Raw genomic sequence first — 22,926 nt, forward strand, 5'->3', positions numbered from 1 at the left:
GAGATGCCAATGAGAAACTGTCATTCATGATAAAAAAAAATGTTCTCAACAAATTAGGAAAGAATTGAAAAGATCTTCATTTTGACAACGAACTAGAACTAACTTCCTAGTGAAAGATTGAATACTGTCCCTCTTACAACTGGGCACAAAGCAAGGATGTCCACACTCAGTGCTTTTATTTAACATTGGACTAGAGTCCCAGCCAGTGAAATAAAACAAGAAAAAGGAATAAAGAATAGAAAGTGGAACCGTGTTGATTGCAGACAACATAGTTCTAAAGTAAAAACAAAAACAAAACAAAAAAAAACTAGTAATAAAATAGCTAGAGCTAAAGTAGGCTCTGGAACATTTATCTTCAATGAAATCAGTTAGAGTTCCCACCAGCCATCCCAGGAAATCACTTCAGCTCTGGTCAAAGTCAGAGTTTCCTTAGTTGCCTTAGTTGACCTAGAAATGTTTTATGTAATTTGCCATTATCTGGAATGGAAACAGTTGTTTTTAAAAATCTCTTTTGGGGCACCTGGGTGGCTCAGTTAGTTAAGCATCTAACTCAGTTTTGGCTCAGGTCATGACCTCAGGGTTGTCAGATTGAGCCAGATTGGCTCAGCCTGTCAGATTGGTTGTCAGGCTCCTTACTGGGTGTGCGGCCTGCTTAAGATTCTCTCTCCCTCCACCCTCCCTTTCCCTTTCCCTTTCCCTTTTTCCATTTTTCCCTTTTTCCCTTTTTCCCTTTCCCTTTTTATTTATTCATGACACACACACACACACACACAGAGAGAGAGAGAGAGAGAGAGGCAGAGATACAAGCAGAGGAAGAAGCAGGCTCCATGCAAGGAGCCCGACGTGGGACTCAATCCTGGGTCTCCAGGATCATGCCCTGGGCCGAAGGTGGCACTAAACTGCTGATCCACCCGGGCTGCCCCCCTCCATCCTTTCTCTGTCTCTGTCTCTCTCAAAAAAAGAAAAAAGTCTCCTTTGACTTTCTTATTAAAAAATAGCAAGTTTAGGGACATCCAGGTGGCTCAGCGGTTGGGCATCTGTCTTTGGCTCAGGGCGTGATCCCAGAGTCCTGGGATCGAGTCCTACATCAGGTTCCCTGCAAGAAGCCTACTTCTCCCTTGCCTATGTCTGTCTGTCTCTCTCTCTCTCTCCCTCCCTGTGTCTCTCAAGAATAAAGTCTTTAAAAAAAAATAGCAAGTTCAATCGTGTTTCTATATTTGGCAAAAATTAAACTGGAAATAATATTAAGTATTCCATTAACAATATTTTTTAAAATAATAAATTTAACAAGACTGGAGTAAAATCTAAATACTGAAAGTTATAAATCATTGCTGAGAGAAATTGAAGACATTTAAAATAAATGGAAAGATATACAGTGTTCATGGATTGGAACACTTAATATTGTTTTTTTTAAATTAATTATTTTATTGCTTATTTCTTATCAGAAAGGATTTTTTTAAATTTATTTTTTATTGGTGTTCAATTTACCAACATACAGAATAACCCCCAGTGCCCATCACCCATTCACTCCCACCCCCCGCCCTCCTCCCCTACCACCCCTAGTTTGTTTCCCAGAGTTAGCAGTCTTTACGTTCTGTCTCCCTTTCTGATATTTCCCACACATTTCTTCTCCCTTCCCTTATATTCCCTTTCACTATTATTTATATTCCCCAAACGAATGAGAACATATAATGTTTGTCCTTCTCCGACTGACTTACTTCACTCAGCATAATACCCTCCAGTTCCATCCACGTTGAAGCAAATGGTGGGTATTTGTCATTTCTAATAGCTGAGTAATATTCCATTGTATACATAAACCACATCTTCTTTATCCATTCATCTTTCGATGGACACCGAGGCTCCTTCCACAGTTTGGCTATTGTGGCCATTGCTGCTATAAACATCGGGGTGCAGGTGTCCCTGCATTTCATTGCATCTGTATCTTTGGGGTAAATCCCCAACAGTGCAATTGCTGGGTCATAGGGCAGGTCTATTTTTAACTCTTTGAGGAACCTCCACACAGTTTTCCAGAGTGGCTGCACCAGTTCACATTCCCACCAACAGTGTAAGAGGATTCCCTTTTCTCCGCATCCTCTCCAACATTTGTTGTTTCCTGCCTTGTTAATGTTCCCCATTCTCACTGGTGTGAGGTGGTATCTCATTGTGGTTTTGATTTGTATTTCCCTGATGGCAAGTGATGCAGAGCATTTTCTCATGTGCATGTTGGCCATGTCTATGTCTTCCTCTGTGAGATTTCTCTTCATGTCTTTTGCCCATTTCATGATTGGATTGTTTGTTTCTGTGGTGTTGAGATTAATAAGTTCTTTATAGATCTTGGAAACTAGCCCTTTATCTGATATGTCATTTGCAAATATCTTCTCCCATTCTGTAGGTTGTCTTTGAGTTTTGTTGACTGTATCCTTTGCTGTGCAGAAGCTTCTTATCTTGATGAAGTCCCAATAGTTCATTTTTGCTTTTGTTTCTTTTGCCTTCGTGGATGTATCTTGCAAGAAGTTACTGTGGCTGAGTTCAAAAAGGGTGTTGCCTGTATTCTTCTCTAGGATTTTGATGGAATCTTGTCTCACATTTAGATCTTTCATCCATTTTGAGTTTATCTTTGTGTATGGTGAAAGAGAGTGGTCTAGTTTCATTCTTCTGCATGTGGATGTCCAATTTTCCCAGCACCATTTATTGAAGAGACTGTCTTTCTTCCAATGGATAGTCTTTCCTCCTTTATCGAATATTAGTTGACCATAAAGTTCAGGGTCCACTTCTGGGTTCTCTATTCTGTTCCATTGATCTATGCATCTGTTTTTGTGCCAGTACCACACTGTCTTGATGACCACAGCTTTGTAGTACAACCTGAAATCTGGCATTGTGATGCCCCCAGATACGGTTTTCTTTTTTAAAATTCCCCTGGCTATTCGGGGTCTTTTCTGATTCCACACAAATCTTAAAATAATTTGTTCTAACTCTCTGAAGAAAGTCCATGGTATTTTGATAGGGATTGCATTAAACGTGTATTTTGCCCTGGGTAACATTGACATTTTCACAATATTAATTCTGCCAATCCATGAGCATGGAATATTTTTCCATCTCTTTGTGTCTTCCTCAATTTCTTTCAGAAGTGTTCTATAGTTTTTAGGGTATAGATCCTTTACCTCTTTGGTTAGGTTTATTCCTAGGTATCTTATGCTTTTGGGTGCAATTGTAAATGGGATTGACTCCTCAATTTCTCTTTCTTCAGTCTCATTGTTAGTGTATAGAAATGCCACTGATTTCTGGGCATTGATTTTGTATCCTGCCACGCTACCAAATTGCTGTATGAGTTCTAGCAATCTTGGGGTGGAGACTTTTGGGTTTTCTATGTAGAGTATCATGTCATCGGCGGAGAGGGAGAGTTTGACTTCTTCTTTGCCAATTTGAATGCCTGGAACACTTAATATTGTTAAGATAGCATTTTCCCCCCCAAACTAATCTGTAGATTTAGTGCAATCCCTATTAAATTCCCAGGAGGCTCTTTCTTTCTAAGGAAATCAACAAGCTGATCATAAAATGTGTGTGGAAATTCAGGGGATCTGGGGTAGCCAGAACAATTTTGAAAAGAGAACAAAACTGGAAGAATTATACAACCTGACTTCAAAATTTACTAAAAAGCTACAGGACTCAGGACAGTGTGGTACTAGGATAAGGATAGACATATAAGTCAATGTAGTAGAGTAAAAATTTTAGAAATAAACCTTTACATTTGTGGTCAATTGATTTTCAACAAAGGTTCCAAGTCAGTCCATTGGGGAGAAATGAAAATTTTGACAGATGGAATTGGAACAATTGGATATCCACTTTGAAATATAAGCAACTTAATACCATACTTCAACTATATAAATAACTCAAAACTGATCATACACTTGAATTTAAGACGTAAAGCCTTAACTCTTTTAGAAGAAATTATAAATTGTGATCTTGTGTTAGGCAAAGGTTTCTTTGCTATGATAGGGAAAGTACTAAATACAGCACCAGGGATTATTGTGGAAGGTCTGGTCAACACCTCATCATCTCAAGTGGTTGCTAGTGTGTGTGTGAGATGCTCAATCTGGTGCACAGTTACCATGAGGTGCACGATCATAGGGTTAGTTTTTAAGTCAGTCTGTTGATGAAATTCTGACCCATGTGCCCCTGAGAATGAAAACAGACTGCAGGATTCCTGGATTCAGTCTAGCTCTGCCTGTAACCCTGGGTGGGAACCTCATTCGTCTTTGCTGGTTTCCTCATCTAAAGGAGGACAATAAAATTATCTTCCTATAAGTGTTTTGTAAAGATTAAGTGAAGATAATCCATGTACTTAGTACAGTAGCTAGTACTTAGGAAGCGCTCAGTTGTTTAATATTATTACCTGAAGGAGTCAGTTATAAATGTGGGCAAAACTTTATGCAGAGATGTTCACTATAACATCATTTGCAATAATGAAAAATGTGAAACAATCTAAAAATCCCAAATCAGGTGAGTTATTAAGCAAAATAGGCTGAATATCCAATTCTGAAAGATGACGGAGCCATTGGAGATTCTGACTATGAAAACTATATCATATCTTTTTAAAAAGATTTTATTTATTGAGAGAGAGCGAGCACAAGCAGCAGAGGGAGAGGGAGAAGCAGGCTCCCCCAGTCAGCTGGGAGCCTGATGTGAGGATACATCCCAGGACCCTGGGATCATGATCTGAGCCACCCAGGTGCCCCTATAATAACATTTTTGAAATGCTTATGATATAATAAGTAGGGGAAAGCAGTATAAAATTACATTTATGGAAAATTTGCAATTGTATAAAATAAAAACAAATCCTATAAATGGGGAAATAAAGATTAATGGGAAATGCTGAGAAATATATTAGGAATATGGAACTCTGGGTAAGTTTTAGTTTTCTCTATTTTCTAGAGTATTAAGTATATTCACGTGATTCTTAGAGTAAAAATATATGAAATAATTTTAAATTATTTAAAATTTAAAGAAGAGGGATCCCTGGGTGGCGCAGCGGTTTAGCGCCTGTCTTTGGCCCAGGGCGCGATCCTGGAGACCCGGGATCGAATCCCACGTCGGGCTCCCAGTGCATGGAGCCTGCTTCTCCCTCTGCCTGTGTCTCTGCCTCTCTCTCTCTCTCTCTCTCTCTCTGTGACTATCATAAATAAATAAATAAAAATTAAAAAAAATAAAATAAAAAATAAAATTTAAAGAAGAAAAAATGATACATTGGACTTCATCAAAATTTAGGGTTAGATTTCAACAAACTTACATGATGCTCAGCATCATTCAAGATGGCGGGAAAGCAAGTTACAGCCACAGGAAGGGGCCACAACAACCCACCTAGAATGGAGCAGCACCAAGAATGTGCTGTCAGAGTTGATCAGAGCTGGTCAGAGCTGGTCGGAGCTGGTCAATGCTAGTCGGAGCTGGTCAGAGCTGGTTGGAGCTGGTCAGCAGAGTTGTGTCCATTGTGGTAGGGTGGAAGTGGGAATGGAGGTGATGCCATGCTGGCACACAGCAGGCAGTACCTCTGTGGAAATGAGCAGGCCTCACAGGAGTGGCGTCCCACCCTGGGTGCTCCCCAGAGGTGGCATGATGCACCAGCTCCTGCAGCTGCCACCCCTGGCACAGACTGCGGCTTCAGTGAGGAACAGAGGATCTCACCATCTGTAGGTTGGGAGTCTGAGGTCCAGGTGTCAAGGTTGGGTTCTTCTGAGGCCTCTCTCCTCTGTGCACCTGCGTCCTCTCTGCCTGCGCATAAACCTGTCACAGAGGTTGGCTGCCTGGTGGCCTCACTCAGTGTGCTCCCTCCGTACAGGCCCCACCGCCCAAGCAGGTGCCCTCAGGGTGCCCAGGGGTCGGGGCACTGGGAGGGAGGCACTCTCCCGCAGGGACCCCTTCCCTGGACCCAGGGCCCAGGCACCCTTGCTCAAAACGAGCTAATAATGGACAGATTTTGTGTAAGAAGAAGCTCATGTCAAGCACGCCTTTGTTTCTCATGCTATGAATTCTCGTTTACACCCTCACAGGAAGCGGATGGTAACCCGACTGTGTTGGTACTCGGGTAAGTGTGTGAGTGTCCTGAGGGGTTTCCTGCCTGGAAATAGCCGAGTCCCACCCTACCCACCATTCCTGAGGGAGACAGTCTTGGGTGGGAGACCTCCCAACGCCGCGGGGATGGATTAGAAGACAGAATTGCTTCCCCCGACCCCACAGACGTGGATGGCTGCTCAAGCGGCTCATCACACTGGCTCTCCTCGGACAGTCACAGTACTGCTGCTCTACGTCCTTCCCAAGGGCCGTGTGTCCATGCGCAGGTCCGGGTGGCCCCCCTTTTTTCTGGTCCTGCGGCCCGTACAGGTGCAGGTCGTGAGTGTAGCGGCGTTGGGCCGAGTCAGGGCTTGTCCTTTTGCTCCTTCCTTGTCTCAGGGCTGAAGTTGTGGCCGCCCGCCCCCCCCCCGCCCCCAAGGAGCACGCAGCCTTTCCACCCTGGGCTGCGGGGGCGGACAGTGGCTGCTGACAGACTGTAAGATCTGTGGAGCCTCCCAACTTCTGTCCCCACAACGAAGCTCTGCGGCCACCACAGGCCGTCCTCTCCTGGAGTGCTGCGTGCAGCACGCAGTGAGTGCCAGCTCCCTTTGTCCTTAAGAGGGTGGTCCTGTGAAAATAGTGTCCTTAGCCGTGCGTGGACATGGTAGCCTTCATTCAGTGCCGTTTAATGCAATTTAAAATAAAAATACAAAGGGCGAGTCATTTACTCGAATGTCACCCACCAGACACACAGGCCCCTCTCTGGCCCTCAGGTAACGTCCCTGCCACCCCCCCCCCCACCGCCCCGTGCTGTCCTCCCCTCCCCGCACCCCTGGCCTCCACGCCCTGGCCTGGGCTCCTGGCTGGGCCTGCTGTGACCACGAAGGTCATGTGCTGACAGTGGAGTCAGGTAGCCATGCTGGGGACGTGGACGGGAATGCGGACGGGATATCGGAGGGGACGTGAGGGAAGCTGTTCTCTCACCTGAGACAGACATCCACACATCGTGGGGTCCCTGAGGTCGTCTGACCGGCCAGGGCGTGGCATCACCCTGATCCGTGTGGACTTCCTTCTTTCCACCCCAGCAGCCTGGGTCATGGGGCAGCGAAAACCCTATTAGTCCTTTTTTGTTGCCAGAAGCATTTCTATGGTAACCTAGCAGTTTGGGTCGAGTGACCACTTGGCGCTTTAGACACCCCCGACCCCCGTTCCTTGGGCCTCACCTGCTGTCGCAGCAGCCAGGCTGGCGGGGAGCACAGCCAGCCCGAGCCGCGGAGGACAGGCGTCACCAGCGTGTGTCGGCGGGAACCCGTCACACAGACTTTCTGGCGTGTTTGTCTGTCAGGGGTGTTCAGCTCGCTACCGATAGAACTCAGCTGACGGAATGAGCATGTGAGGGGGACGTAGCCCACACTCGCAGCTACTTCTGTCTGCTTGACCATCCTGCTGGCAGAGGAAGCGAGTCCTTGCCAGAGGCCCTCCTGCCTGTTCTGCAGGACCCCAGCACTCAGACGGCCCCCAGCCGCTGCCTGTCCCTGAGGCTGCAGACGAGGGGACCCCAGCAGGGAGACCCCCATGACCTGTGCGCCTGCAGGGTCCCCGCCCTGCGCTCACCCAGAGTGGGGCCTCCTCACTCACATGTTTCTCCTTCTCCACCCACCTAGCAGACCTAGGCAGAAGGTGCTCCTGTCGCTGTCGGGGTCGACAAACCTGAGCTCTGCCTCCAGCACCAGCCCGGAGAACTCCTTGTTGCCCAAGGTGAGCTGGGGCTGCCGATGACTGAGCTCAGACGCAGGGATGAGAGCCCACCGCAGGACGGGGGCCCCCCAGAGCAGAGTTCGGCACCGTGTTCTGGATGCTCGTTGCACCGGTGCTCCCTGATTCCCAGGTGCCAGGGACGCTGCTCAAGGGGCAGCAAGGGGCACATTGTGCTCCTGACATGGGGCCCATGTGCGCCAGATAGAAGCAGATGGAGTCCCCAGACAGGTGTCGCTGGGCCAAGCCCCGATGCTTGCTCTGGTGCCACATGCCAGTGTCGCCATGTGGTAGAGGATGGAGGGCATGACGCTCTGTGACATTCTGGGGTGCTCTCTGTGCCATCCTTCCAACTTCTGGTATGTCATAGTCGGTGCTGGAGAGTAACTGTAGAAGCAGATGGGGTTTGTGACGGATGGTCAACACTGGGCATGTGAGCGAGCGTGTGAGCCACACACGGGCTGGAGTTGGGAAGCCTCAGATAAAGGATGGGTGGCCCCGGGACGGGATGTGGGTGGCCCATGTAGCCAGGCAGGGGTCAGGCAGGTGCAGCACAGTGCTGGTCACACTAGCAGGTGCCCAAAGATCCTGGCAGAGTGGGGCTGTACTCACGGGACTGCCCACCGCTCCCAGCCCGTGGGGCCTGAGTCATTTCTGTAGCTGCAAGAGGCTCAGGACACCCTGGCCTGGACATCCTGTCCCCTGCACGTGCACCATGTCCACACCCCAACCTGGACATCCTGTCCCCTGCACGGGCACCAGGTCCACACCCCGGCGTGAGGCCTTCTGTCCGCCTCAGGCTTGGTCCAGAACCCATGTCTGACCCTTGCTGCACACCAGGCGCGCCCCTCTATGGGTGACCCCAGTGTCTGTAGCTCTCAGCCAAGTGGTTAGAAAGGAACAGGTCCCGTGTGGTACAGGTGGACTTGGGTTCATTATGCCCTGGAGACGTTACTGGTTCCACAGCCCAGAGCAGGTTTGTGAACCACTTGCTGCCTGAGTCTTGGGGTCTCCATGAGGTGGTGAAGGCGTGGCTGTCACTCTCAGGGTGTGATACATGAGGACTCCGTGAGAGGTTGTGAGCACTGCTGCCCGGTGGCCCCCATCCCCCACATTGTCTTAGACCCTGGTGTGCAATAATCATAACTCTTGTCTGGGACACAAACTCATCATTGACCTCTGCATGATCTAATTTCTCAACTTACTCAGTATTTTATGTGTTTTTGGTGCCAGACAAAGTACCCACCACCCAGGAACAGGCAGAGTCCTGATGTGGCCCCTGGTCTGTGGCCCTGGCCACACTCTTTGTACTTGTGTTTCAGGTTAAATATATTCCTGAAAAATACATGCAATTCACTGCTTACTGTTTATCTCATGGAAGGGACAGTGCGTATGTCTGGACTTTGGGAGAATCACCTTTTCACTTAATAGATGTCGAGACAATTGTGAGTGCGCGTGCCTGCCCTCTGTGACCACTGCTCCCACAGCTGTGTGTGCACAGGATAGATGCCCCTGTAGGGGCCTCTTTCTAAAGGGTGTGTGTGGTCTGCACCCCCACAGAAGTGTTTGTGAAACCCCATTGGTCCATATCCGCCCCCCCCGCCCAGCACCTGAGGCACCTGAGGGGTGCAGGCGGTGGCTTCCTGTCCTCCCAGCCTTTCCCTTAAGACTGATGGCACCGCATGTGCACTGGCCAAGTACGTGTCCTCCTACAGGAAGTGCTTGCTCTGGTCCTTGGCCCATTTTCCTGTCATGCTCTTTCTGCTTTTCTTACAGATTTATTTGAATTCTTTATATATTCTTGATACAGACCCCTCGTTAGTTGGGTGAATCACAGAGCACTTGGACTCCTGCTTAGCTTCACTGACATATGATGACCCAGAACCATCCTTTCAATATACTCACATTTGTACATATTTTATGATAATGCTTCTTGAAAAAAAAAAAAAAGATCATGCTCTTTGGTCTTGATTAATCTTTAACTCCAGCATCTAAAAGAAAGTCATCTACAAATTTTCAACATTCGATTTTGAGAGTTGAGTTCTCACCTTTATGGTTCACTGGTGTGTTTGGTGTGAGGTAGGGACCCAGCTTCATCTCTTCCATGTGGGTTTCTGTTGTTCAAGCTGCATTCACCAAACATTAAATAGACTGTCTGTTCCCCACTGATTTGTTTGCTGTATGTCCCATATATTTTTTTATTCCACAATGCTTCCACTACAGCCTTTTTTGGTATTTAGTTGAATTTGCAGACTGTGCCATTTTTTAAAAAGATTTTATTTATTTATTCATGAGAGACATAGAGAGAGAAGCAGAGACACAGGCAGAGGGAGAAGCAGGCTCCTCACAGGGAGCTTGATGTGGAACTCAATTCCAGGACCCCAGGATCATGCCCTGAGCCAAAGGCAGATGCTCAACCACTGAGCCATCCAGGTGCCCTGACTGTGTCATTTTTGTTCTCCTCTTCCTTCCTCCTTATATTTTTTAGTTATCTTCTCACTAGTTACCTTAGGGATTACAATTAACATCTTAAACTTTTTAAAAAGATTTTATTTATTCATTCATGAGAGACACACACAGAGAGAGAGGCAGAGACACAGGCAGAGGGAGAAGCAGGCTCCATGCAGGGAGCCCGACATGGGACTCGGTCCCGGGTCTCCAGGGTCACGCCCTGGGCCGAAGGTGGCACTAAACCACTGAGCCTCCTGGGCTGCCCCAACATCTTAAACTTTTAAGAGTCGAATAATACCAACTCAACTAGTGTTTGTACTAGACAAACACTCTGATCCTCTACATCTCCAGCCCTCCTCTTTTATATTATTAACATCAAAGATTATATCTTTACACATTGTGTACCTATTAGGAAAGATTTATAATTATCGTTTTATGAATTTGTCTTTTAAATCACATGGAGAAGAGGAGCTACAAACCAAAGTGCAATAATCCTGGCTTATTATATATTAGCATGTGTGGTTATCTTTATCAGTTCTTTACTTCTTCCATTGTGTAAAGCCTCCATTTTAGCCCAAAACGCTCCCTTTAGCATTTCTTATAGGAAAGGTCTGTTGTTCATGAATTCTCTTAACTTTTATTTATCTAAAACTGTCTTGATTTCTTCTTTATCCTCAAAAGACAGTTTTGTTGGATTTAGAATTCTTAGTTTGGCAGATTTTATTTTCCTTACCTTACAAGACATGTACCCTCTGGCTTCCATGGTTTCTGGGGAGAATAAGCTGTTGGTCTTACTGAGGCTCCTGGTACGGGATAAACCATTTCTGTCTTTCTGCTTTCAGAATCCTGTCTGGGTTCTGAAAATCTGGCAGTGCCGTGCCTCACTCTGAACCCTTCTGTGTTTATCTGCTTGGCATCAATTGAGCACCTTGGACATGCAGATCCATACCTTCCATCATATTTGGGAAGTGTGCAGCCAGCGTTTCTTCAGATACTTTTTTCTCTCTTCTGTTCATTTTCCTTCATTCCATTTTCTCCCTGGTCCCCAGACTGGATAATTTCAGTTGTCTTCAAGCTCACTGATCCTTTCTTCTCCTGCTCACAGATGGTGGACTCCACTAGTGAATTTCACACTTTTCAGTGGCACAATTTCTGTTTGGTTCCTTATTGTAATTTCTAACACTTTCTTGATATTCTTTTTTGTTCTTTCAGTATTTTCCTGAATTCCTTTAGTTCTTCGCCTTGGCTCACTGAGCACATTTAAGACAGCTGATTTAATGTCCTTGACTACTAATTCAAATGTTTGGGTGTCTTCTGGGAAATTCTGTCAAATTATTTTTCTCCATTGAGTAGATCATATTTTCCTATTTCTTTGTCTGTTTTATGATTTTCTTGTTGAAAACTGGATATTCTGAGTATTACAATGTGTTAGGTCTGGACATCAGATTCTCCCCTTGCTCAGGGATCATTTAGGTTTTTGAATTATCAATTTGTGACTCTTCCAAACTACTTCTGTGAAGTGTGTATTTCTTGTTGTGAAGTTTCTCTCATTATCTGTGTGGTCAGCCAGTGATTTCCTTAAATGTCAGGCTGCAAATAGCGGGAATAAATGATCCAGTCAATGCCCCTGAAGGGAGCTATTGTTGCCAATTTGGCCAGGACAAGAGAGCACCTGTGCCGGCCCCCAAGGGCACGACCAGACCAACCAAAAGGCACAATGCATAGGTTCTGGAGTATGGAGCTCCTGCTGTCTGCCCAGGCGTTGGCTGCTCCAGGAGAAAGGGTTGTTCTCCTGCAGCCCCCGGAGGACTGAGGATGGATGGCTGCTGGCTCACACACTGCTCACTCAGGAGGGACAAGGTGTGCCCCTTCCCTGGTGCTGCACATTGTCACTGTGCTTGTCCAGTTCCAGAGCTGACCCTGATGGTGCGCTTCCACATAGTGGTTATTTCTGTGGAGGACTGACCTCTCGTGCTTCCTGCTCCACCACTTTGTCCTCCAGTGAAGGCTGCTGAGACACACTCTGAAACAGGAGTCACTACCTTCCCCAGATCTCTCCCCATTGCCCTCCATGGTTACACTGCCAAGCTCTGTGGTGTTTTCACCTTCATTCTAAACAAATAGTGTGCTTCCCTGTATTTTCAGTAATACTGTGATCACCTTCACTTCCTGAGCACCTCCTGTGGGTTTTTCTCTCACATCCTGCCTCAACCAGCATTGCTGTCCCCTCTGTGGCCATCTGTGGTGGATGCCCTACTACTATCCATGGGCTGAGAAGTTTGATGGCAGCAGTCACCCACCTGGCTGCTGTGGCACCCCTATTACCTGTCAGAGCCCTGCTCCCACCTTGGTGCCCGTGACTCCATGATGGAGCCCCTGAAGGACTGCCCATCCCAACAGCACATCCCTCAAATCTCGGCTTTCTACAGTCTTCCCATTCACTTCTTCTTCAGGGAATGGCCGTTCATCATCAGCAAGGGCTTCCCTTTCATTTCCTATAAAGTTAGATCTTTACTCATTCAGCATCAGTTTGTATCTTGACTGTAATTCTCAGGTGCCGGCTCAGGGAGGGGGACTGCTGCACTCTACAAACTTAGAAGTCTCCCAGAGACACTTGTACTTGTAGGTCTTTCAGAACTTCCAGGGGCAAACTGTGCACAGTGCAGTGTCTGGTTCCTGCTGCGTGCAGCCCTGAAAGTTAGAATGAGCACCATCCTTGGCTCTTTGGTAAGAACCATGCCCTCCCCTCCTAGCTGCCCACCCATGTGAATGGGATGATAGGTCACCTGATGGCAGGGCCTGGGAACACAAGGTCAGAGAATAAGCTGCCTGCTTTCAGGAGCTGGTGTGAAGACACCGGGGCTCCTGGGGAGCCAAGACTCACCACCAGTAAGCAGAGTTGTGCAGGGAAGGCACCAGGTAAGAGATGGCCTGTGCTGTGTCCTTGTTGCCCCTTCCTCAGTACCAAATGGGCTGAGACCCTCCTGCTCATTAGGCGGAGCACCACTTGTCTCCATCGTGAGAAGCTAGCATTCCCCTCAGTACAACTGTGTCAGCAGCCACACATGGAAGTGAGTGCTCTGAACTCAGGTGGCAAGGTTATTGCCTGGGTCCCAGAGCTCATCAGGGGCACAGCCAGGTTCATTTGCTGCCTCTGGCAGCATAACAGATGCATCCATATCCCCTGTTATTTCTCTCTCTGCAGGTTTCAAAGGAAGAATAAGGAGAAATAAGGCAGCCCATGAGAGGAGACAGTGCCAAATTTGTAGACTCAGCCTAAGGTAAGATACCCATGTTTTGGGTGTTCAGATCAACCCAAGTTTGACTCTCTAAAGAGTTAAATATTTTCTATGGAAAAAAAAAAAAAGGAGAGATAACCAATGGATGATCCCGGGTGGGACACTTGTGTTCTCAGTGACACAGAGGACAAGCTTGAATTCATATAGAACATGGGTGCCTGACATCCCATGCTCACCCGCCTCCTGCTCTGCAGATACAAGAGGTGGGGCCAACACCTAGCAGAGGCATCAGCTGGGAGCTGGCCCTGGGTGTCCTCTGTGTGACCACCAGTCTGAGCTGTGGACCCCAGAGAGCAGTGGTGGCCAACTAGTGGCCAACTCACTAGTGTGCACACAGAGCAAGGGCCACAGTCAGTTTGATGAGCACTAGAACAGAAGGGCTGAGGGGCTCTGTAGAAGCTCAGACCCGGCCACCCAGGTGCTGTCTGCCAAAGTGCCCAGTGATGGCGCTGTCTGCCCACGTGATCCTTGCGGGGTGCTTCTGAACAGTGCTACCTCATCGAAGATGTTTACCACGGTAACGCCTCCCCTCAGAGTACACGGTGCTTGAGTATGTTGGCCTCTTACCATGCCTGTGGCATGGAATCAGTAGCTCCTGGAAAAGGAGGTAGAGGCTGAAAGGGTGAGTTTTTTTTCTCTATGATTCTGGAGAGGACTCAAGTTAGGTTTTAAGGATCATAAAATACAAACCAGTGGCGTAAGTGACAGAGAGCCTGCCTCAGGTCCACTCACATGGCAGCTTGGCTCCCAGGTAGACTGACAGCTGGGAGCTGTGTGCTTGCCACTCATGGGGTGCAGGTGCTCCAGACTGGTGAGGAGCTGGGGATCCTCAGGCCAGGGGCAGAGGCAGAGAGACCCAAAGAGAACTCTGCCATGGGCACTGCTTCCCCTGGGGGGCTACATCTTCCCAGCTTTCCAGGAGGGAGCCAGAAGACCAAGCTCAGAGCATAGCCAGAGTGGCAGGCAAGGGGGTGATCCCATAAAGTTGGGACTCAAATGGCTATCCCTGGATTGTCACTCTGATGGAATGCAAGAGTAACCAGCCATCTCAAGCCTCAGAGCTGAAGGGAGCTGAGAAAAATCTCTGCCAACAGCTTGGAAGGACAGACTGTCCCTGACTTGATCCCTAGACTCCTCAGGCTGAGGATTAGCAGGTGCTGGGAGGCACCAGGAAGAAATAAGCCGCTCTCCCCCAACGTGGCTGCAGACACAGACACACAAGGGCGTGGGGCAGGGGCTCGGGGACAAAAGGCAGAGTAACTGTGCTTATTGTTTTGGGAAACAAAAGGCAAAGTGAAAAACATCTGATGAGGACAGAAAACTTGTTTAATTTACGTGCGTATTTGAAAAAAAAAAAAAACTTAGGGCTCACAGTTCACTGAGGCATTTAGCGGCATGGAACACAGCTGGAACCTGGGAGCATGACCCCAGAGCTGGAGGGTTCCGTGGCCAAACATGGAGGCTGGTGAGCAAAGCTGGGCCAGATCTGTGGTGTGATCTGTCCCAGCAATGGGGGGAGGTGTTTATGGGTGGAGAGCCCTGCGCTGCCCTAGCTGCCAACCCACAGGTCCTACGATCTGATGAGCCCAGGAATGGTGAATGAGATTCTAGATACACCCTGAGTCCACCGGCAAATACCAGAGACAAAATGCGTATTTTTAGATACCCAGCAATACAAGTCAGAGTCCCTTCCGGGGTCTATCGATTAACTCCCCTCATCCCAGTGGAAGCCTTTACTACGGTGGGGCTGCTAGCCCGGGGCGCCCTTTCTGGCTGACAAACCTCTTAGGATGCAGGTGGAGTAGGCATTTCTACATCAGTAAGGAATGTTAGCAAATGAAAAGAGACCATGTTCAATAGCAGGTTTTTAAAAAGATTTTATTTATTTATTCATGAGAGACAGAGAGAGGCAGAGACACAGGCAGAGGGTGAAGCAGGCTCCCTGTGGGGACCCCAATGTGGGGACTCAATCCCAGGACCCCCGGGTCACACCATGAGCCGAAGGCAGATGCTCAACCTCTGAGCCACCCAGGTGACTCTTCAATAGTGTTTTTAAAATGAGGTCCCTGGGAATAAATTGAACAAAAGATATGGAAGACTTGCAGAGAAAACGATGAAACTTAACGAGAACATTGTGAGGAGCCCTAAGGAATGCAGACAGACATGGCCTATGGAGCTGACGCCTGGAGACGCCAGGCCCCACAGCGTGGCTGCTGCAGGACACCAGCCCCAGAAGCTGCTTCTGATGTGTGTGTGGGATTGTGCAGATCCTGGAGAGGAAGGACAATTCAGGACGGCGAGCGCGCCGTTTTGAGACCTCTGTGCAGTTACCCGTAGAGCCCGGCATGGTGGCTTGCAGATGCCGGGGCCTCTCCGCCTGTGAGCACACGGACACTGAGTTTCAGGCAAGGCTGACTGATGACTGATGAGCAGGGCTGGGCAGGTTTTAATAAATGCTGCTGGAAAGTTTGGTGCCACGTGGGAAAAACTCTAATGAAATTAGACCCTACCTCACACTCTACACAAACTAATCTCACATGGACTAATGACATGAAGGGACAACTGTAGAAACTTGAAGATAGTGTCGAGTGTATCTTTCTGTCCTCGTCGTATCTGAGGATGTGTGCAGTAAGGTTTTCTTAAAGGCGCTAACCACATAGGGACGCAGGCATACAGTAGACCACACGGAAACGAAGGACTTCTGGATACATCGAAGGGTCTCATCAAAGAGTGAGAAGTCCCACCAAAAACTGGAAACACATTTGTAAGTGACAAAGGACTAGTATCCACAATACGTAAAGGAGTATGACTAACGATGACAAGCACCTCACAGAAGAGAGGACCTGGAGGCCAACAAACAGGAAGAGAACTTCACCGTCCAGGTCATCAGGCTCAAAGCCACGTGTGGTGGCGTGATGTCCCCGTCGCAGGAGCAGGTGTTGGTGTCACATCACAAAGGATGGCGGCCGCAGGCTCCCACAGCTGCCCGAGGCCGTCAGCCCCGTGCTAGGGAGGATGTCTGGAAAGACACCCACCCTCTGCTCCAGGAGCCCAGCACTGGTCGTGGGGGCTGCCGCGACGCCTCGACAGGAGGCCCACATGGGGACGCCCTCACGAGGCCACTGCAGGGCGAGTCTCCCAGCACAGTGTCTGTGGGCACCTGTGGTAGGTCCTGGGGGTCCTCGCGTGTGCTGTGACTCAGGTCATCCCTGTGAACATACAGCACTGCATTACCCCCTCCCGCGGGTGGGATGTGTCTCACAGAAAGTGCCCCCTGGGCGGTGGGGCAGGCAGGGGTGGGCAGGGGTGGTGGGGCAGGGGAGCCTGGCAGGGGAGGACTGTTCTCCCTGACTGCAGTGTGAGGCCAGCCGCTTCCCCTCCCCCTGCGCACAGGGAGGACACATGGCGCTCACCTCCCCCCCTTACCCCTTTCCCGTGATCACGGTGACTTTCCTTTGCTCTGCAGGAGCCCCCTGCCCATCCCCAGAACCTTCCTCCTGCAAAATCCCGGCCTGGGAGTCGAACCTGAAGAACCTCATGCCCCTGTACCTGCTGCCCAACCACAGCCAGAACATTCTGTCCTGGGAAGACGCACCCCCGCACCGCCCTCTCCACCGCTGAGGAGCCATGCCCGTTCCCCAGAACCTTCCTCCTGCAAAATCCCTGCCTGGGAGTCGAATCTGAAGAACCTCATGCTCCTGCACCTGCTGCCCAACCACAGCCAGAATGTGCTGTCCTGGGAAGACGCACCCCCGGGGAGCCAGCAGGTCCAGGGCCCCGTGCCCACCGCCCTCTCCACCACTGAGGAGCCAGGGCAGGGGCAGGCTGTCCCGGGGCCGCAGCACCTGTGGCACGGCCAACCTGAAGAACAGATGCCGGAGGTGGCTCAGGCCGGGGCCTCTCTGTCCAGCCAGGGTGCTGAGGGCCTGCCACCCACTCAGGGCAAGAGTGGGCTCCCCTTGCGGCCCCCCTGCCAGGAAGCCCCTGAGTCCACAGCCTGCGTTCGGCCACCATCGCCGACCTGGGATCACAACGCCTGAGGGCTTGGCAGGGCCGCTCTGTGCAGAGGGCAGTGCATCCTGGAGAGTCCCCAGGACCATTCCACAAGGAAGGTCCCCTTGTGTCCCCTCCCCCCCACCAGACACCAGGGGGGCTGCAGCCTGGCTTCCTCCTGAGGGGAGTGCTGGGCAGTGTGGTGGGGAGTCTGGGAGGCAAGGACCCCAGCGCCTCCCGACCCAGGCCTCGGAAGACTTCCAAGAGCTCTGTGTTTGCTCAGCATAGAAGTCCCCTCCCCCAGCCCCACTCCCCCACCCTGTCCCGCCCGCCCCTCCTGCTCTCAGCTTGGCTCCCTAAGTTCTTGGAGCCTCCAGACATGCCCACGTGCTGTCCAGGACTCAGGACCCACCACTGTGCTGCTCTCACTTGTGTCGATGAGCAGCATTGATAACAGGTTTGAACTTAAGCAGCTTTTAAGGAAATTCTTCAGAATTTCTCAGGAAGTTATATTACAGGACATAATAGAAATTAATTTTATTGGCAATAAACTTTAAACCAATCTTGGTTAATTTTACATTTGAGTGCCAGGTGGCCTTTTTGCAGTCTTAATGTGCCCTGCCTGCCCCCCAGCCTGAGCCACCCGGCGCTGGGCCCCGAAGTCCAGCATGCACCGGCCGGGTCTGGGCCTGCAGAAGTGGCCCCCAGTCCACCCCATCCCCCTGCCCCAGCTCCCAGGCAGGCAGGTTGGGAGGCTAACCCGAGTGCAGCCCATGTGGGCAGCAACTCTCTGGACCCCAGAGGTGGCCACCTATTTCTCTGAGCAGTTTGCTGTGGCTCCAGCCTGAACCCACAGCCCCCTGCTGCCGCATGGGCAGGCTTGCTCGCCGGGCTTCCTGGAGGAGGTGGCCCTGGCCCAGGCTCCTCACCTTCCATGCCTGTTCCTCCAACAGGCACCCTGTACTCCCTGGGACCTGCCCACCTCCCCACCATGCTCGCCCTCACCCATGGACCTCCCTGCAGTAATCATTTCCACCCTTCCTCCTGATGGAACCTGTTACCTGCAGGCCCTTCCCCAGGTGGGCCAGCCCTTCCTGCCAGGCTCCCCTTCCCCATTTCTGTATCTCCCTGCATTGCTCCCAAGCCTCCCAGGACCTGTTCCCCCCAAGTGCTTGAAACTTGGTCATGGCCCCCAATGGCAGCTGCCCGACCTTGTGTCCTGAGAGCCTCCAAGTCCACACAGGCTCACAGGACCACAGAACCCAGCACCTGCCTGACCTGACATCAACCTTGAGAGACGATCCTCTGGCTCCTAGAGGGGACGTAGTCTCGGCCTCCCACCCAAACTCACACACCAGAAGATTCTCCAACAGAGAACAGGTCAGAAACTAACCAGGTCTTGACAAGGACGACAGGCTGTGCGAGCTGCACGTGGAGCTCGGTGCTGCGGACACGGCCGGGGGCCACATGAGAGTCAACCGTGGAGCAAAGCCCAGGTATGTGACACAAAGGAAGGGCTTCTGGCTTTATGGTGAAAGTTTCACCACAAAACAGTTGGCGCTGTCATAAATATGTAATTTTGTTGCATCCTGTATTTATACAGAGTGCGAAAACCCCCAGGAAACTTTTGAGAGAAAGATGAACTGAGACATAAGTGGTGAAGGGTTGGGGCTACTTTGAAACCAGGCCTTGAGCCAGAAGCAAAGGGCACAGGCGGCAAGGGTCCAAGGTGAACCCGGCAGCAATCGGCTGAGCTGAACGGGCCCAAGTTGAGAAGCTTGGTGTCTCAGAGTCTAAGATCAGTGAAGACAAGCTCATGACCAAAGACCACAGACCATCATGGGTGAGAGTCAATAAAGAGTAAAGAGAGGATTCAGACGCCCAGGAACGTGAGAAATCAGAAATACACAATAGTAAGTGGGATGCACAAAATATTTAAATGTGAGACCGAAAGACAATAAGAAGAGGATTTTCTAAATGATCAGGAAGTTACACAAAAGGCCTGAATATAATTTTTAGAAATGAATATGCTTGTTACAAACTTAAACACCAGATTAGAGCTAGCTGAAGAGAGAACATTGGACTGGAACATAATTTGAGGAAATTATCAGAACAATGCGGCCACGAGGGTGATGTGCAGGAAGCCCTGGCTGCAGCGGAGGGTGGGGCCAGGCCTCACACATGTCCACCTGGACTCCAGGGGGACACGGGATGTGAGAAGGGACGCTCCAATATTGGGATCGCCCAGAACTCCCCAAAGATGTGAACGCAGAGGTACCAGGGCATCGTGCACAACTGGCAGCACTTCCCGGATGGTGGATAGTGTGACCCTGCGAACAACCGGAAGGAGAGATCACCGACAGAGGAGTGGCAGGCGGAGGGCCGCCTCCCCAGCAGTTAGGCCAGAAGGGAGGGAGGTGAAGCGCTGTCAGCCCAGCATCACGCACCCAGCAACGCCGTATGTACGCAAAAGGACAAAACCTGCATTTTTAGATGATAGAAATTGGGCTTACCAGCACCAAACCTGCCATAATGTGACTCTGGAAAAGACAGAAAGGAGGGGTGCCTGTGAAGTGTTTGTACAGAGGCCCCGGGAATAAGCGGGAAATGCACCCTCATGTGCGCCTGCTTCCTGGGGGCCGCCGGGCTGAACACACAGTGAACACATAGATCCTGACAGTGACCTGCCTGATTCACGGGACGCCCGTGGGCCTGGCTCACAGAGAGGGCGCGTGGTCTCCCCCGGCACACACACCGCTCCAGAGACAGAGCCTGCACTGCCCTGTGCCCCTGAGCAGGTGTCACCGCCCGGGCCCCATGGATGTGCCCTGCTCCTGGCCCGTCCCCATCCCCGCACGCTGGACCCAGTCCCCCAGGCTTCTGGACCTCCTGCTCCTCGCCAGCGGGGTCCTTGTGCTTGCAGCTCATACGCCTTCTTGAATCTGTCAGTTTGGGTTTACATCCCATGTGGAAGCACTTTGGCCATTATTTTCCTGATGCTTGTCTGTACCCCTGCGCCCGATATTTCCTCCTCTTTTGGGGGGCTCCAAGTGCACAAGCATGAGGCTGCCCCACGGACACTGAGGATTAGGCTTATTCATTCTCTGTCTCCTGATTCACTTTGGGGAGTCTCTGGTGCCCCACGTGGAACGTCTGACCTGCTGCTGCACCATCTGAGATACTTTCCATCTCACACACCTGCTCACACCCCACCTACTCAACCGCGCTGCTGCCGCGACTCCCACGTCTCGACTGGACTTTCAGGCCCCGTGGGATGTGGTTACAATGCTGCGCTAACGCCCTCGGTCTGCCCTGGGTCCGGCCCAGGTGACTAATTGGCTGTCACTTGGGGCTTATTTTCCTGCTTCTTTGCACTCCTGAGACTTCTAAGTGGATCCCGGGAGTCATTACGTTTCCCTCTCACGGTGCTGAATAGTTCTGTATTCCTATAAATATTCTTGACATTTATTCAGAGATGCAATTATTTTAGTTCGATGTTTGTGCCTTGGCTTGGGCTGACCGTTCCCCCGAGCTCACCTCCTTCCCTGTTGTCTCCCTCTGCACCCTGTGGGTGCTGAGCCCGCGGGGTGACCGTGTGATCAGGTGCTGCAGCTCCCTGCAGCAGGGGTGTGGCTCCGGTCCGAGCCTCCGCTCACTCGCCCTGACCGCCCTGACCGGGCTCAGCTCTGTTGTCATGAGGTCCATCCCCTGAGCTCGCAGCCTCCCAACTTCGTTCACTCACCTGGGGTGACTGCCAGGCCCTGCCTGGGTACCCTCCCCACAGGGCACGTGGACGCTACCCAGCAATTCATGGGGACCCCGCGCCCTGCTGCCTGACGCCCAGTGTCTTGCAAACCTTGCCCCAAGTGTGAGAGCGTGTCTACTTCCCATCACCTCGGCTCGACACGACCGTCTGCCCTGTGACAGTTTGCTGCACCAGGCTGTGCTCATCTGTAAGATCAGGAGGTGCCATCGTGGGAGCAAAGCTGGACCTTCCAAGGCCCAGCTGCCACATCACCAGGAGGCAGAGGAGCACAGTGCTGCTGTCCCCACCCTGTGAGGGGTCTCAGTGCTTGGAGGACCACAGAAGAGCCCCAGCCTCGATTAACTGGGGAAACGTGGGGACTGAGCCAAGGACAGATGCCGTCACCACGTGGAGCTGCCCCTGATGGGAGCATCCTGGGAGCCTGTGGCCCTTCTCCATCCCAGAATCCGTGTAAGTGACCCCTGCTGCCAGGTTTTCACACACAAGTGGCAGGAGCTCTGACCTCCGTGGTGGTGACCGGCCGGTCTTTGTCTCTTTTATTTTTTTAAGATTTTACTTACTTATTTGCCAGAGATGGAGAGAGAGCAGGAATGGGGAGCAGGGAGCAGCAAGCAGAGGGAGATGCAGACTCCCGGGGAGCCCACGGGTCTTGATCCCAGGACCCAGGATCACGACCTGAGCTGCAGGCAGACGCTTCAGCAATGGAGCCCCCGTGAGCACCTCAGCTTTTATCACTTGAGAGCCTGTTGGGGTAGCCGCTTTGCTCACCATGACCTGTCGTGACTTTGGTGTGCAGGACAGTCCCACAGAGGCCTTTCTTCCCTGGAGCCCAGAGCACACGGTGCTTCACGAAGATGGCGAAGGGAACGCACGTTCAGGGAACCGTGAGCACGTGCAGGGTACCCCACAGGACAGGGACACACACAGAGGGCACAGTGGCCACCAGTGCCATAGTCATGGCCACCATGTGTCCCCAGGGAGACCCCAGCGCCAGGGTCAGCACCGCAGGTTTGTGCAGGGGATGGGGAGGGGAGTATAGGGGCAGAGCGGATGCAGGATCCGCAGCCCGAGGGCATGAGGCATGGCTGCACCAACAAAATCAGTAACAGACTTCAGGTTCTGAAAATCTTGAATAAAAATCAGGGAATTAGCTTAACCCTTAAATAAAACCGTGTGTCCTGTTCTGTGGCTGCAAGGAAACAGTCGTAAGGCACAAAAGCACGTTTCTGAGGTAAGCGTCACACACTGGCTGTGGGCACCAGCCCTGCCCATGTGACTGTGCATCCTCGGGCCAACGGCTCAACCTCTCCGAGTCCCGAGAGTTGCCCGGCAGCAGCTCCACAGTCAGGACTGTGCTGGCCTCCAGGACGACCCCGAGCCCTACCCAACGCTCTTCTATTTGGCCTCTTGAGAGTCTTACCAATTTTTGCACACGGGACCCACATTTTCGTTTTGTCTGGGTCTCGTGTGTGTAGCCGCCCTAACTGGGATGCGCGTCTGCAGGGTGTGCAGCACAGCGCAGCGCCGCCCGAGCCAGATGGCTCACCCGGCCATCTGTCCAGGGCACCGCTCATGCCCGCGGAGGACCCCCGGCACCGGCCAGGAGCCAGGACC

At 50.9% G+C, this 22,926-nt stretch overlaps 1 protein-coding gene across 5 annotated transcripts in view; it reads left to right on the plus strand.

Moving 5' to 3' along the window:
* LOC609445 (palmitoyltransferase ZDHHC11) overlaps positions 1–22,329 on the plus strand; it is a 47,881-nt gene extending 25,552 nt beyond the window's left edge. For 2 of the 5 annotated variants that reach the window (XM_038583374.1, XM_038583375.1), the window contains exons 11-14: positions 6,048–6,082; positions 7,713–7,806; positions 13,460–13,535; positions 17,020–22,329. In XM_038583374.1, the coding sequence (XP_038439302.1) occupies positions 6,048–6,082; positions 7,713–7,806; positions 13,460–13,477 (147 nt within the window). In that variant the 3' untranslated portion in view covers positions 13,478–13,535; positions 17,020–22,329. The remainder of the gene's footprint in view (positions 1–6,047; positions 6,083–7,712; positions 7,807–13,459; positions 13,536–17,019) is intronic. The other 3 variants (XM_038583372.1, XM_038583371.1, XM_038583373.1) reach the window with 3 other exon arrangements.
* Positions 22,330–22,926: the final 597 nt, after the last annotated feature.

This window comes from Canis lupus, chromosome 34 (genome assembly GCF_011100685.1).
Source record: "Canis lupus familiaris isolate Mischka breed German Shepherd chromosome 34, alternate assembly UU_Cfam_GSD_1.0, whole genome shotgun sequence".
Lineage (NCBI taxonomy): Eukaryota > Metazoa > Chordata > Mammalia > Carnivora > Canidae > Canis > Canis lupus.